This window comes from Pituophis catenifer, unplaced genomic scaffold (genome assembly GCF_029215685.1).
Source record: "Pituophis catenifer annectens isolate HBS135680 unplaced genomic scaffold, rPitCat1.0.hap2 SCAF_12, whole genome shotgun sequence".
NCBI classification, from domain to species: Eukaryota; Metazoa; Chordata; class Lepidosauria; order Squamata; family Colubridae; genus Pituophis; species Pituophis catenifer.
Window position 1 is genome coordinate 24,468,778 of NW_027256892.1, and position 11,793 is coordinate 24,480,570.

General features: G+C 46.2%; 1 protein-coding gene across 1 annotated transcript; it reads right to left on the minus strand.

Moving 5' to 3' along the window:
* Positions 1–598: 598 nt before the first annotated feature.
* On the minus strand, positions 599–4,216 carry RNF26 (ring finger protein 26). Its single transcript, XM_070952354.1, has one exon. The coding sequence runs from the start codon at positions 3,902–3,904 to the stop codon at positions 2,477–2,479; it is 1,428 nt and encodes a 475-aa protein (XP_070808455.1). The 5' UTR covers positions 3,905–4,216; the 3' UTR covers positions 599–2,476.
* Between the last annotated feature and the right edge of the window lie 7,577 nt (positions 4,217–11,793).

Consider the following 11,793-nt stretch of genomic DNA (forward strand, 5'->3'; position numbering starts at 1 on the left):
ACGAAATTAAAAACAAGCGTAGACGATGGCTGGGGTTTTCATGTCTCCCTGGCTGCAGATGCAGATGAAAAATAAAACCAGGTTGCATCCATGAATAAAAATAGCTCCCCCTTTTGTTTTGAAGAGAACAAATGGTTCAGGTAGGTGGAAAAATGTTGCCAAGATTGGCCAAAGGACAGCAAAGGCCTGGGCTGCGATCCTCATCCACCTGCAACCAGAGAGACACAGACCGCAGCAAATTGTACTTTATACAATGTTCCTCTTGCAAATTGATGGTAAATCTTCTCAACAGAGAGAGATTTCTTCCTTGAATTTGGACGGAACACCTGATAGCCCTTCAAAACCTGCTGTTGAGAATGTTTACAGCCGAATTCAGCATCCGAATCTAGCAGGATAGGAACTCTGTGGTGTGGTTGTTGTTTTTAATGCTGGAAAAAATCTGCTTTGTGCAAAGGCAAGTTAGTGCCCTGAAGGCTTTGGACTTGAATTGCACAATCTCCAAAGATATGTCAAGCAACATCTCAAAAGGGGAGCTCTGATATGCATTACTCAAGACGGACACTGAGCCCCCGCCCCCACCCCCGCCCTCCCAGCCTGTGTTAGCGACATCCAACTTTTCCGCAGGGAGTCTCAGCCTTCTCAGCAAAACCTTCCTGGAAAAAGAGACGCTTCTTAAAATCAGCAGGGTTGGATTCCAAGGAAAAAAGTGCCACGTTCTCAAACCCCTACTCTGCGAAGGCTGCTGCAATTCGGCCCATTTGCATAGCTGGGATCCAGCCACTTCGAGCTGCGGTTTTAACCAGGCTCCATTCAGAGGCGGAACAGCTATCAATAATTCAGCCGTTCCAAAAAAAGAAAAAAAAAAAAAAAAACCCAGAACAAAGATCTTCGGGATTTCAGCCTGAATATTTTTTTTTCCCGATTCAAACATTAAAGAAAACAACTGATTCTACTAGATGGTGCACTTAATCGCCCGACAATTGGCACACTTGGGGTGGCCTTCCAAGCAGTCCTGTGGATTTTTAATGACTGCCTCTGAAAACAATGATCTCTCTTCACCCAAGCAAACCATTGTAATCACAACTGCCTTCTTTCCTTAGAATTACACTTACAGGATCTGCAAAAAGGGGCATCTGACCTTGGTAGCTTGAAGACCTGTGGACAGCCAGAATTCCTCAATCAACAAGGTTGGACACCCCCTGATCTACAATGTCTCCTTAGAATCCCCAGCAATTCTGCTTTCCAGAATTAAATTCTGACATCTAGAACTTGCTTCACCATGTTCTAAAACCAGTCCAGACTAGGAATTGTAAAATGCCTTTTCACTGGCCCAACCCATCAGTTTCACTTTTACCTTCCACTGCTGCTTCCATTTGCTAGCTAGCAGACTGTAGTTGGTACTATTAGGTTCCCCGAAATTATCCTCAAAAGAGGAGGGAAGAAGGGAATTAAGAGTTGTGCAATAGAGCTGGAATGTACTATTTTGCATAGATAACCTGTGGAAATTGCATGCCGGTGGATGGAATACGATCTTCCTTAAGTGTAATAAGCTAATCAACTAAGCATCTATGTGCTCTTACAGTTACACATTCGATGTACAGCTTATTTTCTCAGGAATCTGGACAAACATACACACAGTCTTGGAAATAATATTTGGATTAATGGCATAAAACTGGACATCGAGATGGTCAGTAAGAGCTAGAATCTAAGGCGTTAGTTGTGCCTTGTGAAACTTTACAATGCGTGGCTGTGATAAATGCACACAAGGTTAACATCCCCTTCGGTGGGTAGACACCAAACTCTTGCTCAAGATTAAGGTTTGGAAGTATAGACTTCTCTAGAAGCAGAACTTAATAATAAGTGTATTACATGAGTCAGGCAATGTTCTACAGAGATCAATAAAATTATCCAAAGGTGAAGTTACAATGAACTTTAAAAAATAAAAAGAGTGGCAGGAGACATTCTGACTCCAATAATAGAAGCAGAATTATCTTATTCATATTTTCTGACCTGTTCATCCTATAGATGTCTTTGTTCCAAACACCAACTGATAGAAAGAAAACCCAACATATCGGGAATCCAGCACGTGTGCTTTTTGTACCCTGGATGAAAAACAGCCGTTAAGACTCTTTTAGCCTCACATCGGAATATGGTGCATGATTTCACCACCCACCTCTCACAACAGGAAGTTTCCCAACTATTAGCTGTGATCAGCAATTGGGGTGTTTTCTTTTTCCCTTATGAAAGCAACAAACCATAAAAACAGAAGTGCAAAGAAACAATTCATAGCATTTTTCAGGTTCCGCTAATTGCAACTAGTGTCCCTGGAAATATTTTGTAAAAAGTGGGGGGGGGGGGTTACTCAGTGTTGACACCGAGAGCCTTTACCAGCTGTTACAGAGGTCCATAGACCAGGGACCTCTTGTGCTTTGGCAAAAAGCATGTGGGAAGGAGATCAAGCTGCTTCCTCTGGAGCTCACAGGTAGACATTGAGAGTCTGCAAGATCATTTGTCTGCACAGCGGGCAGTTCCGTTGATAAATGGCCTGCTGCAATAAGATCTCAGTGCATTCTTGGCACAGGCAAAGGTGCCGGCAGGGCAGTAAGAGGACTGTCTTGGTTTGATCCTGGCAAATGACACATTTCTTCCGTTCTTCTTGTTCTTTAAGAAGCCGCCACGGGTCGTTGTCTTCTTCCAAAGCATTCAGTTGCTCTTTTTTTGCAGTTTTGGTCTGGGAGACACTTGGTCCTTCCCCCTGAGGCTGTTGTGTGGCTGTTCCCAGATCATTGTCCATTCTGGTCTGGTCCCTGCTGCCTCTTTGGCGGGGACGTTGGGTCCCCGTTGGTCCTTGTCTTCGTGGATACGGTTCTTCTAGAGCCACTCTCTGTCCCACAGCAGCTCCCCCTGCCCTTTCTTGCGGAGCTTCAAGCGCCAGCGGAGGTTCTCGTTCTGCCTGCTGGTTACCTGCCCAGATGTTCCTGTTCCAACTGAGCACCTCAAGACCCCAGTCTGCCAACCTACGCCACGTCTGGGAGCTCAACAGCATCTCCAGGGACAAGAGCACGATGTGATAAAGGCGTTGCATGTCCCTGAGCAAGCGATGGTAGGAAGGCATCGTGTTCAAATAGCCGGCCACTTGGTTTGCCAGGGTCCAAGTCAGCTGAGGGTTCAGGATGAAGATGCTGGTGATAAGAATCGCAGAGAGCAACACCATGCCATACAGGTTGACAAAGAAGACATTGATCAACAGCTTGCTCACTGAGGCCAGGAGATCAACGGCCAGCTGGCAGGGAGTCCACAGGAGAATGGCTGTAGCAATGGCACTGCTGGAGAGGTGAGCGAGAAAGGCAACCAGGAGGTCTGTGATCCTCAGAAAGGGGCCAACTATAGTGTCCCAGAGGGCCAGCCCCACACCAAAAAGGTTCTGAGTCCCAATGAGGCAAATGTTGATTATGCTGTTGATGAAGTAAGCCACAAGGCTCATAGCTATGGCACAGACTTCGCACATCTGTCTCAGAAGCGTCTGACCAGAGCCAATCAGGTTCCAGAAGCCTCGGTGCACAATTTCTTTGCTTCTCAAGCCCAGGTGGGTGAACAGATGGCCCAGGACTTTCAAACTCTCCATGCTGGAGCAGAGTCCCCTCAACAAGTTGAGGACAGCGTGCACGGAGCCCAGAGTCAAGTAGTACAAGGCCTCCGCGATGCATAACACGACGACCAGGATCCCGTTCCAGAACTGGCCCAGACAGGCCACCGTGGCATTCGGCAGGTTGTAAATGAAGGCGAGGAGCCAGATCAAGACGGAGAGGAAGCTGGAAACGAGGAAGAAGTTGATGTCCAGCAGGATTACCAGCAGATCCAACACCATCCCCATGCCGTTGATCACCAGGAACACTAGATCCATCACGGGGCTCTCAAAGAATCGATCAAGGCCAAGAACCGCCAACTTCACAGCGGCTTCGTAAAGGCAGCTGAAAGGAGAGGCGCGTGTGCGTTTGGCTCCCTAATTTTGTACTTTTAAAATGCTTTGGCAACCAAGTCCTGCAAAAGTCTTTACTCGCTGGGCATCAAGGGGCAAGCAGGCCGGCCAGTCCGAATTTGGGAGGTGGGTAAGCCTCACTCGGGTGGACAATTGGACGATTCCTCTCCCCCAAAGAGTCACCAGTCCTCGCCCCAAATTGAGACAGTGGGGAGGGATGGGGGGGCTTGCAAAACACTAAGCCCCATCCATGGAAGCCTGGGCAAGACCCCCCCACACACCAAATCAGGGTGGGGGGATGCTTTTTCCTCCCTCTTCTTGCCCCCCTCGAGAGGGGGGTCTTCCTTGCCGAAAATATATTTGGAATATTTGTCTTTCTTGCTTTCAGCCTTTTAATTCAGTTCAGGGACCCCTTTCAAAGAGGGGGAGGGGGGTGTTTTGCAGCTCATGCCCTGGGTCAGGAAAAAAAACGGGGGGGGGTCCTTCGAGGGAGGGGAGCAAGAAGGGAGTCCCTAAAATCCTGAGGAGGGGGGGTCTGGGTGGGGGAGGGGAGGGCGCGCGGGAACCCCCTCCCCCCCGAGGGGGGGCGTCCCCCTCACGTCGTGGAGCGCGGAAGGCCGCAGCCTCGTCCCCGCTTCGCCAAACAGGGGTGGGGTGGGGGCTGCCTCCTTGCCCGCCGCGAGGGGCGCAAGCGACCACCGCCCCTTCAAGCGCCTCAGACGCCTCCGCTTCGAGCGCTGTCCTCCCTTCTGCTGGGCGCCGCCATCTTGGGGGGACGGGAGCCTCGGCGGCCAATCAGCGAGGGCGTACCGGAGGGACGTTGAGCTTCCCTCTCGTCATTGGCCGCAGCGACTGTTGTTTTTCGCCCTTCCCGCGCCGCGATTGGTCCGTTTTGAAAGTCGCCTTCGGGCGGTTGACGTCGCTCCGAGGGAGGGCGAGGGGCGTGGCTTCACCGGAGGCAAACGGCGGGAACGAGGAGGTCACGGGATTCGAGGGAAGGGGCGTTACCTCAGGTTTTCCCCGCCTCCGAGGGGGCGGAGCTTTTTTCCCCCCTCATCTTGGGGAGCCCTAGAAATAAATAATAGCTGAAATAATGAATTTGAAATAGGGGGCTCGTTATAAATCCGTTATTTTATCTAGTGATATTTTTATTCCTTCAGCCATTAGGTCTTCTTTCATCTAACATAGCTTTTAATTTTTTTTAAAATTAAAAAATTAATTAATTTTAATCCATTTAAAATTAATTTAATTAATTTTAATCCATTTAAAATTAATTTAATGTGTGTTTGGAAAAAAAAATTAATTTAGAAAAAAAACGTGGGAAGGTTGGTTTTTGCGAAAGTGAAGGCCTCTATTTTACCAAAAATTATTTCAGATTTCAGGCTGTTTTCTCATTCCTGTGGAGATTTTATTTATTATTTTTATTTTTGCCTTTCTGTGAAGGTAAAAGCAACTTCCTCCAGGTTGAGGGGAAAGGCTCCAGAAATGTCAAACTCGAATTTTTGCCTGGGTCCTGCAAATTTTTAAAGCAGCCTTTTTTTTTAAAAAAAGAAAAAAAATTATCTATTATTTCCTGGTTTCCCTTTCGATGGTCTGAATTTTTCGCTGTTTAATATCTCCCCTTTGCGAGTTTGCAAGACTGATACCTGAATTTAATTCATGAAAGACAAAGCCTTGCCTAGGTGGCTCAGTGGCTAAGACACTGAGCTTGCCGATCAGAAAGGTTGGCAGTTCGGCGGTTCGAATCCCTAGTACAGGTCTCCTGCGTGGGCAGGGGGTTGGACTAAATGACCTCCAAGGTCCCTTCCAACTCTGTTACTGTTACTTGTTAAAAATTCATGTTGCACCTGTGAAGAAAAACTGGATTTCCCCCCCCCCAAAAATAACCTCTCTGAATCTTAGATAGCATAGTCCACCTTGGCTTCAGCTTTACAGCAAGGAAAGGAGGGGTGGGGGAATCAGTGGAAATGGTGTAATTAACCCAGTTTTCCTGTTTGCAGATAATATTTGCAATCTGGGTATGTTTGCCATCTACTGGACGAGGTGCCAAAAGTCTGACCTCGGGCTTATGCTCTTTGACTTCAAGGACCAGAATGAAAAACAGATCGATCAAATAATATATTATTTGATACTACATATATGGACAGCAGCCCGCATAGTCTGCGCGCAAAATTGGAAGAAGGAAAATCCACCATCAGAAGATTTAATTAGGAAAATTTTAAAATGCGCAGAGTTGGACAAATTAACAAAAGAACTCGAGGAGAAAGAGGAAACAGAATATTACAAAGTGTGGTGTAGATGGTATGAATGGTTGGAAATTAAGAAAAATGAGAGAGGAATAAAGAGGAGAGGGGAAAAAAAGAAAAGAAAAACAGACCGATATTCAAACATTTGGGACTGCCTATGAAAAGCTGCAGAAGAGGTTCTTCTCTTACAATTGACAGGGACTTTCCAATGCCATCTCCTGTTTGCAACTCTTGTTCACTCATCATCATCTTCTTCAATTATTCTACCTCTAAGGTAGATCTCTACATCCCGTTGATGCAATGCTCATGATCCTCCAACTTTTCCAGACAGGAAGCTAGAAATCCTCCAAAATCTGGCTTCTTGGATGGCTTTTACAATGCGGGAATCGTCTTTTCATGGAACGTAGAAGACCTCTTATCCAATTGCATCCTGTCTGCTTATTCCTGGTTTTTAACTTGAGCTTTGTGTGCTGTCAACTTTCAAAGTTCGAGGAGTTGCACTCATAAAAAGACCGACGCTTCTTTCAACACCAGGAAGAGAACTAATCTGAACTCTTGAGTAAAAAAGAGCTTGATATCCCTGACTAAGGGCCATTCATTTAACAACTGTTCAAAGTTATGACAGCGCTGAAATAAGTGACAGGACCAGTCCTTATGGTTGTGACTGTCACAGTGTTTCCATGGTCGCTTGATCAAAATTCAAACAACAAACAAGCAGCATGTATTTAAGACGGTGTCTTAAATTATAGAAAAGATGAGAGAAGGCTGACTCTGCTGATATGGACACATCCAGACAGCAGCACCTTCCACCGTGGCCAAGACTGCCTACCAATTAAAAGTCAATGGCCGGCGACCTTGTGGGCATCCAAAACAGAGATGGCAAGATGCCATCGACAAAGATATGCAAGCCACGGGCCTGTGCCACGGAGACGCAGCTGACGCAGTGCAAAGTGGCATTCAATGATCCAAAAAGTGGGCCCCGCACCTGCAGGAATATGCTAGGAGGAAGAAGAAGATATATTTATGATGGTTACTAAGTCTCTGGGTGATGTGATCACCATCTGCAATCTTCACGGCTTGCTTCCGACAAACAAAGTCAATCGGAAAAGTTGAATTCCCGTAATGTCCATATCAAAAAAAGGTCGTGAAATCAAGCATGAGTCACTTAACTATCATCCCATTTAGCAATGGAAGTTCCAGTCCCATTTGTGGTCATAAGTCGAAGGCCTTGTAACCCGGTTGAGTTTTCCTACTAAATTTGTTGGCAAAACAGAGAAACGAACCCCCCAAGATCTTCAGCAAAACTGCCAGAAGGATGGAATATTCTCATCTCAGTTTCCGCCACCTGGCTGATAGGCAGGAAGGCGCTACTGTTAATTTTAAGTCTTTCCTCTTATGCATGCCAAGAACGGAACAGGCTTTTCAACTTGGCACGTTTGCAGACAGAGCATTGGAGCAGAATTCTCATCGGACACAGCAGCTAGAGCCTGGAAAGGCAGCTCTGGCAAGGGGAAACTCCCTTGCTCATGTTGAAAGCACAGGGGATGCTGGCCTTTGGTGGCCCCCCATGTGGGATGCCTCCCAAAAGTCTCCAGTGGATGTGTGTCCAGAGAGGAAAAGCTGAACTTATTACATATGTTCAGTTTGATCTGTAACATGTGGAAGCATGTTCAGTTATTTTCGTGTGCTGAAGATACCAAGTTAAAACCCAAAAGGAGTAGGCAAAAACATGTATAAATACTTGGAAGAACGGTTACAGGAACTGGGCCTGGCTAGTCTAGTGAAGAGAAGGACCAGGGGAGACACAATAGCAGTCTTCCAATATTTGAGGGGCTGCCACAGAGAGGAGGGGGTCAAGCTGTTTTCCAAAACACCTGATGGCCAGACAAGGAATAATGGATGGAAACTGATCAAGGAGAGATTCAACCTGGAAATAAGGAGGAATTTTCTGAAGTGAGAACAATCAATCAAAGAACAACAAATCAATCAACAAACAAACAGTCCCTTTCTGGATCGGGACTCCTTATGCACGGTCACTCATGCCCTCATCACTTCCCGCCTGGACTACTGTAACACTCTCTACATGGGGCTCCCCTTGAGGAGCACCCGGAGGCTCCAACTGGCGCAGAGTGAAGCCGTGCGGGTGATTATGGGAGCGACATGGCGTTTCCGTGTAACACCTCTCCTGCACGAGCTGCACTGGCTCCCGGTGGTCTTCCGTGTGCGCTTCAAGGTTTTGGTTACCACCTTTAGAGCGCTCCATGGCTTAGGACCTGGTTATCTACGGGACCGCCTGCTGCCACCAGTAGCCTCCCACTGGCCGGCACACTCTCATAGAGAGGGGCTCCTCCGGGTGCCATCAGCCAAACAATGTCGACTGGCGGCCCCCAGGGGGAGACCCTTCTCTGTGGGGGCACCTACTGTCTGGAATGAGCTCCCCCCGGAAATACAGAGGATCCCGGATCTGCGCACCTCCCGCTGCGCTCTCAAGACCTTTTTATTCCATCAGGCTGGCCTGGCCTAACTTTCCCTTTTTCCCTTTTAAAATGTAAATTTTAAATCTGTTCTTAATTATTGGGGTGTTTTAAATCTGTCTTGGGTCAAATTGTTTAATTCGGTTTTATTTTGCTTTTAAATTTTGTATTTATGTGTTTTATCTTGTGGCTGTTCACTACCCTGAGTCCTTCGGGAGTAGGGCGGTATATAAATCAAATAAAACCTAAAACCTAATCAATTGATGGGATAGAAGTCGCCTTCAGAAGTTGTGGGAGCTTCATCACTGGAGGCTTTCAAGAAGAGGCTGGACTGCCATTTGTCAAAAATGGTGTATGGTCTCCTGCTTGGACGGGGGGTTGGACTAGATGACCTACAAGGTCCCTTCCAACTCTGTTAATCTGTAATCTGCTTTTGTTTTAAAATTAGCCCCCAAATTAGTTTATGCTGGACATCTAAAGGGTTAGACAACTATCCTCTGTTCCCCATGGACAATTGCTAAATAGAACCCAGGGCAATCACTTTTATCTGGGCATAGTAAAGGAGATCAATGATATTCTGATGCCAACTGTCTCTAAACTGTAATGGAATGTGTGGGTGACCTTGAAGAGAGAAGAGATGCTGTCTAGGAAACAGCTACAGAAGAGGGGCAGGAACCCACAACTGCTTAATGGTTAGAGGAAGAAACTGAGAAAGGACCCACCCGAATGGATCAAGCAGTTAAAAAGGGCAGTGGAAAGTTGTTTTTTAAACTTTCAGACTGTTCACGTAAACTTACAAAAAACGTGATTTAGCTCATCTATTCGCGTTGCCTGTCTGTTTACCCTGAAAGCTCAACAAGACGAAGCAATATAACCCTGCATGTACTGTAACTTTTTAAAAGTGCTTCCAAAAAATTTCAAGAGGACACCTATTAATCTTTTTCACCCCCTTCCTGGTGTTTTCCTCACCCTGGCTTAAGCGACAATGATTTGATTAACCCCATGTCAGCATTTGAGCTTTATAGAATCACCCAAGACTGTCTAAATAAGCTGCTAAATTACACCAAAGAATTTCTAAGTGGACTGTAAGCTTGCTTCCCCCACATAATAACAGCCCACTTCTTTCTTCAAAAAGTTCAAAACTTGCTTTCCAAGTTCTGTGCTCTGATCCTCCAAAAGGCTCATAGCCTCCTTTCACATAAAGGTTCTCTGAACAAGACGTTATGTTCTGTGCTTTGAAATATTCATGGACCACCCATATATACTATACCTATTTACTAGCATCGTGATGGTGAACCTATGGCACGCATGCCAGAGGTGGCACTCAAAGCAGGGTTGAAATCCAGCAGGTTCTGACAGGTTCTGGAGAACCGGTAGCGGAAATTTTGAGCAGTTCAGAGAACCGGTAGCGGAAATTTTGAGTGGTTCAGAGAACCAGCAAATACCACCTCTGGCTGGTCCGAGAGTGGGGTGGGAATGGAGATTTTGTAATATCCTTCTCACAGGAGTGGGGACGGAATGGGGATTTTGCAGTATCCTTCCCCTGCCACGCTCACCAAGCCAGGCCCACACAACCGGTAGTAAAAAGATTTGGATTTCACCACAGACTCAGAGCCCTCTCTGTGGGCATGTGTGCCATCGCCAGCTGCCCTTCTTGTTTCCGGTGCACATGCACACCAGCCAGCTGGTTTTCACAGGAACCGGAGTGCTGGAAAACTGCCAAAAACGGCCAAAACCCAGCCTGAAAATGCCCTGAAAATGGTCCACAAAATGGCTGAAACCAACCAAAAAACAGGCACGTGCGTGCCAGGCAGCTGGTCTTCATGTTTCCGGTGTTCCAGTGCACACAAAGACCAGTTGGCTGGCACGCTTGCACATGCCAGAAACCCAAAGATCAGCTGGCCGGCGTGCACATGTGCACACGCCTTCAGGTTTGGCTACTCAGTGCCGAAAAGGTTCGCCATCACTGTACTAGCAGGTGGGAACAACTTAAGCCTGCAAGAGAAAACAAGCATTGTTAATGCCAACTTATCCAGAGAAAGAAATCTATTCCATCTCTTCATTCTTAAAATCCTCAACGGCAAACTTTAAATCTGCAAGGCAGGAGAAATTGTCTGCTGCATACAATGTTGGGGGGGAAAAAATGAGAAGACCAAATAGCCTTCTGTTTAATAATTCATGTTTCAGCAGCGACCGAGCGCAATATATTTGAATAATATTCCTGGTGCTAGCATTGCGTACCCTTAAGCTAATTATAGCACGCTTATCAACAAAAACATCCTCTGTTAAGAAAAAGGAATTTAAGAAGGGAAGCTGTTTTGTGACCAGAATCTAATATTTTAATTTCCCTGAAGGTCAACCAGGTGCCTCCTAGCCATAATTTTGAAGGACACGTTGCCTCTAAATGTAGAATGCTACTTAGTAAATGTATGCACCAACCCACAGGCAAGAACTCTCACTGGAAAATGTCTTTATCAGTGCATTTGTGTGACCTGAACACCTCCTCACCAGCAATCAACACCCAGTTGAGATGAGATTAATGCCAAGATTAACACTAGGCCAACTACCGAGACGCAAATAACAGCCCAATCAAGGAAGCACCAAGTCTACTCCCACCAACACTGACAGAGCAAACCATTAGTATGTAAAATGAGAGCAAACCCTACTTCCTTCTAGCACTGATGATGTTATCTAGTTGGGTCATGAACATCTGCAAAAAAACCACCAAGCATCAAGGACTCCACAGTAGTCCTTCTCCTCCATCTCCTCCTCCTCCTCCTCCTCCTTATTCTTCTCTTCCTCCTTTCTGCAAACCTCTTCTATCACTGATGATGCCATTGGCATGTATTTATGACTGTTGCAGGATGCTGGGGTCATGTGAGTGCCATTTGCAACTTTCCCAGCTGGCTTCCAACAAGCTAAATCAACAAGGGCAGTTGGATTCATTTAACAGCTGTGTGATTCACTTAACATCTGCAGCGATTCGCTTGGCAAAAAGGGTTGTAAAATCAAGTACGGCTCACTTAACAACTGCCCTGGTCTCAGTTGTTGTAAATTGAGGGCTACTTCTATTTATGAAGATACTAAACTATTC

Bases quoted from the DNA above. Each gene is read 5' to 3' on its own strand.
- RNF26 (XM_070952354.1), bottom strand. From the start codon at position 3,904: ATGGATCTAGTGTTCCTGGTGATCAACGGCATGGGGATGGTGTTGGAT.